We start from the raw sequence: 4714 nt of genomic DNA, 5'->3' as shown, positions 1-4714 counted from the left end.
AAACTATCTGTTTCTGGTGAATTCAAGCATAGTATGGTGAACTGGCATACTGGCAAGTGTTATCTTTAAATTTCTGCTTAGAAAATCTCTGGTAGAATTTTAAAATCTGAACAAAGATATGAGCAGGAAAATCTGTACCATCTTCTGATGATTTCAATCCACTACTATTCAAATTAAGTCTGGTAACTAATTTTGCTTTTTTGACTTCAAAAAATTTCTTGAAGGGCTTACTTAAAAGGAAAATATGATCCAATTAAAATAGTAAAATAACAATATTATTGTTGATTTTTATGTTACTTTCTATCTTGTTCTGTTGATTTCATTAGGGATAAATGACCTTTATCCTTGAGATACCTTAAAAGCAGAGTCTATGGCCTAATACAGAAAACTGCCATTTATTGAGCAGATATTTAATAAATTTAAATTATTGAGTAAATGAATATTTATTCACCAACTTTCCAATCAATCTGAAAATTTAAGCTTCATTCCAGTGGGTTTCTACTCTGGCCAAGATGGGGTAACAGAGTAAATTTATCTACATTTATCACCTGAAACAATTTTTAAAAAGAAAAAAATATATATGAAATAGTTTACATAATTCAAAAATATTTAACCACAGTTCACAAGACGGTGGATATCAGGCAGCGAAGGGTAGTGATCCCTAAGGGGAAACAAGTGGCATGAGTACTATGATTTCCTCAGCTTATTTCCTTGAGAGAGTTCTAAGGCCACAGCACTGGAAAGTCAAACCTAGGTGGAACCCTGGGTTAAGTAAAAGCCTTGTGGTGAGGAGATGAAGCTGAGCATCCAGAGAGATGAAGCCATCTAGAGTGAACAGGACATGGTATTGGAAAGAAAAGAGTTATATAAGAAGAGAATTCTGGAAATCTTCAGAAGGTGCCCCCTGAGAATTCAGTCGGGTATTGATCAGTGCACGTGTGTGAGGAAACTAGCTGAGTCTGGGGAAAGATGCACATGAAAAGATTAAAGATAACAGTGTCCAATAAAGATAAACAGTGTTTACCCAGGCTTGGGAACAGAAACTATTCCCACCAGCCATTAAAACCTCATTTTTCATGGGCCTGGAGTAGACTATACTGAGGGATCTCATCACAGTAAAGGAGAATAATTAGCCCCAGACTGAGCACTGTCCTTGTTCCAGCAGCAAATCTTAAAGGCAAGACTCCAAAGAATCAAACTCTTTCCAGCTAACCTAACTGTATCCCAAAACAAAGCTCAAAGTTTATAGGAACACAAAAACATCCAGCAACTCAACCAGGTAAAACTCATAATGTTTGGCACCTAATAAAAAATTATCAGGCATGTAAAGGAGCAGGGAAATATAAGACATATGAGGAGGCAAATTAGTCACAATTGAACAAGAATGAACACTGATGTTAGATTTAGCAGAAAACGTAATTAAAAGTTATCTTAACTATTCCATGTATTCAAAACCTTAAGTAAATATTTTAAAAACTCTGAACTTCTAGGGATGAAAACTACAACGTATGAGGTGAAAAATACAGTGGATTAATTAACAGCAGATTAGATATTGGAGAAGAAAAGATTAGTAAACTGAAGACATAGCAATAGAAACTATCTAAAATGAATCATAGAAAAGATAATGATAATGAGCTGTGGGAAAACTCCAATATGTGTAACCGGAGTCCCTAAAGAAGAGAAGAGAGAGAAAATAAAACATATTTGTAGAAATAATGGCCCAAGGTTTTCCAAATTTGATGAGATCTATAAACCCACAGATCTAAGTAGCCCAATGTGCCCCAGGCACAAGAAATAAGAAAACTACACCAAATAACATTATTATGAAACTGACCAAAACTGATAAAAAGAAAAACCAAAGGCAGTGAAAGATAAATAGATAGACATGTTAAAAATAAGGATGACAGCAAAGTGCACACCTGAAACAACACAAGACAGAAGGTGGTGGAGCAACAGTTTCAAGGTCCTGAAATTTAAAAAAAAAAAAAAAAAAAAAAGGTAATTTGAATTCTAGATCAAAGAAAATATCTTTAAATATTAAGATGAAATACTTTTCAGACATTCTCAAGTTTGAAGAATTTTTTTTTTTTCCAGCAGACCCACATTACGAGAAATGTTGAGGAAAATCTTACAGGCAGAAAGAAAATGATAACATGTATACGAATTCACAGACTCAAATGAAGAGCACTGGTAACTAATTATATAGGTAAATACATGATCTTTTTGTATCTTAAATCTCCTTAAAAAATAGAGTGGCTTGGGCGGGGCCTCTGCCACAGGGGTGGGGTGAGCAAATGTAGCACCAGTTAAAAGGCAAATGTTGCCCGCCAGGCTTCCGGGCTTCCGGTTGAGTCCAGGCAGCCACTGCGCGTATATGCTCCTGACGCTCCTGACGTCCCTGACGCTCCTGACGCTCCCGACGTCCCTGACGCTCCTGACGTCCCTGACGTTCCTGATGTGTTGTGTGCCCCTCCCCCTGCAACACCTTCATCACCTGGAAACGGCGCCAGAGCCGCAGAGCGGCCGACTGGTTTCATGGCAGCTCAGAAGAAAGCAGTTGTGGGGCCGTTGGTGGGGGCAGTGGTCCAAGGGACTAATTCCACTCGCTTTCTGGTTTTCAATTCAAAAACAGCGGATCTACTTAGTCACCATCAAGTGGAATTAACACAAGAGTTCCCAAAAGAAGGATGGGTGGAACAAGACCCAAAGGAAATTCTTCAGTCTGTCTATGAGTGTATAGAGAGAACGTGTCAGAAACTTGTTGAACTGAACATTGATATATCCAACATAAAAGCTATTGGTGTCAGCAATCAGAGGGAAACCACTGTAATCTGGGACAAGTTAACTGGAGAGCCGCTCTACAATGCTGTGGTGTGGCTTGATCTAAGAACCCAGCCTACCGTTGAAAATCTTAGTAAAAAAATTCCAGGAAATAATAACTTTGTCAAGTCCAAGACAGGCCTTCCACTTAGCACTTACTTCAGTGCAGTGAAACTTCGTTGGATTCTTGACAATGTGAGGCAAGTTCAAAAGGCTGTTGAAGAAGGTAGAGCTCTTTTTGGTACCATTGATTCATGGCTTATCTGGAGTTTGACAGGAGGAGCTAATGGAGGTGTCCATTGTACAGATGTAACAAATGCAAGCAGGACAATGCTTTTCAACATCCATTCTTTGGAATGGGATAAAGAGCTCTGTGACTTTTTTGAGATTCCAATGGACATTCTTCCAAATGTATGGAGCTCTTCTGAGATCTATGGCCTAATGAAAGCTGGGGCCTTGGAAGGTGTGCCGATATCTGGGTGCTTGGGGGACCAGTCTGCTGCACTGGTAGGACAAATGTGCTTCCAAGAGGGGCAAGCCAAAAACACGTATGGGACGGGCTGTTTCTTACTATGTAATACAGGTCATAAGTGTGTATTTTCTGAACATGGCCTTCTGACCACAGTGGCTTATAAACTAGGCAGAGACAAGCCAGTATGTTATGCATTGGAAGGTTCTGTTGCTATAGCTGGTGCTGTTATTCGTTGGTTAAGAGACAATCTTGGAATTATAAAGACCTCAGAAGAAATTGAAACACTTGCTAAAGACGTAGGTACTTCTTACGGCTGCTATTTTGTGCCAGCCTTTTCAGGGTTATATGCACCTTATTGGGAGCCCAGTGCAAGAGGAATAATCTGTGGTCTCACTCAGTTTACCAGTAAAAATCATATTGCTTTTGCTGCATTAGAATCTGTTTGTTTCCAAACCCGACAGATTTTGGATGCCATGAACCGTGACTGTGGAGTTCCCCTCACTCATTTGCAGGTAGATGGAGGAATGACCAACAACAAAATTCTCATGCAACTACAAGCAGACATTCTGCATATTCCAGTAATGAAGCCCTCTATGACTGAAACAACTGCACTGGGAGCTGCCATGGTTGCAGGAGCTGCAGAAGGGGTGGGAGTTTGGAGTCTTAAACCTGAGGATTTGTCAGTCATCATTATGGAACGGTTCGAGCCACAGATCAAGGTGACAGAAAGTGAAATTCGTTATGCTACGTGGAAGAAAGCTGTGACGAAGTCAATGGGCTGGGTTACAACTCAGTCTGAAAATGGTGATCCTACCATCTTCTCTAGTCTGCCCTTGGGCTTTTTTATAGTGAGTAGCATGATAATGTTAATTGGAGCAAGATATATCTCAGGTATACCATAATAATACCAAGATGGATTCCCAACACGTGAGCTTTTTACATAATGAAAGAATCCAGCAAGTCTGTCTCTTAATATGATGATGCTCTCATAGACTCTGATTTTATTTATAAACCACTTGCTGCATGACTTATGGGAACCCCAAAAGTAGACCTGTGGCTTGAAATAAATAAATTACAGTAAAAAACACTAGAAAATTTGTTTTTGTTTTTGTTTTTTTTTTAACAGGTTGGGCCAGCCACTCTGGGAGCTAACCCCTCTATTTTCATAAAATCCTGCTCTGTGTCCTCTCAAATATAGGATAGTCAGATTCTGTGAAATCTTTCATTAAATATTTTCTAACACTTACGGAATAAGATTTGGTTCTCTGTGCTACACACACTTAATTAAAAGGTGTAACTAACTTGCTAAAACTGAGGGACTTGTTGTTATTGTTGTTTTTAGAAACCCCCCAAATCCTCTTTCGTATACATTAAGGAGACCACAGTATCTTGCTGAATGTTTAATGGAAACATGAGTTCTTA

The 4714-nt window shown here is 39.0% G+C and overlaps 1 protein-coding gene across 1 annotated transcript; it reads left to right on the top strand.

Annotated features, from left to right (window-relative positions):
* The first annotated feature begins 2535 nt into the window (after window positions 1-2535).
* Window positions 2536-4194, top strand: GK2 (glycerol kinase 2). The gene has a single exon (XM_036069395.2). It carries the CDS (start codon window positions 2536-2538, stop codon window positions 4192-4194), a length of 1659 nt encoding a protein of 552 aa, XP_035925288.1.
* The last annotated feature ends 520 nt before the right edge of the window (window positions 4195-4714 follow it).

Source organism: Halichoerus grypus, chromosome 3 (assembly GCF_964656455.1).
Source record: "Halichoerus grypus chromosome 3, mHalGry1.hap1.1, whole genome shotgun sequence".
In the NCBI taxonomy this organism is placed as follows: Eukaryota; Metazoa; Chordata; class Mammalia; order Carnivora; family Phocidae; genus Halichoerus; species Halichoerus grypus.
The sequence above is the reverse complement of the archived record's forward strand: the minus strand, read 5'-3'. Positions and strand labels throughout refer to the sequence as shown.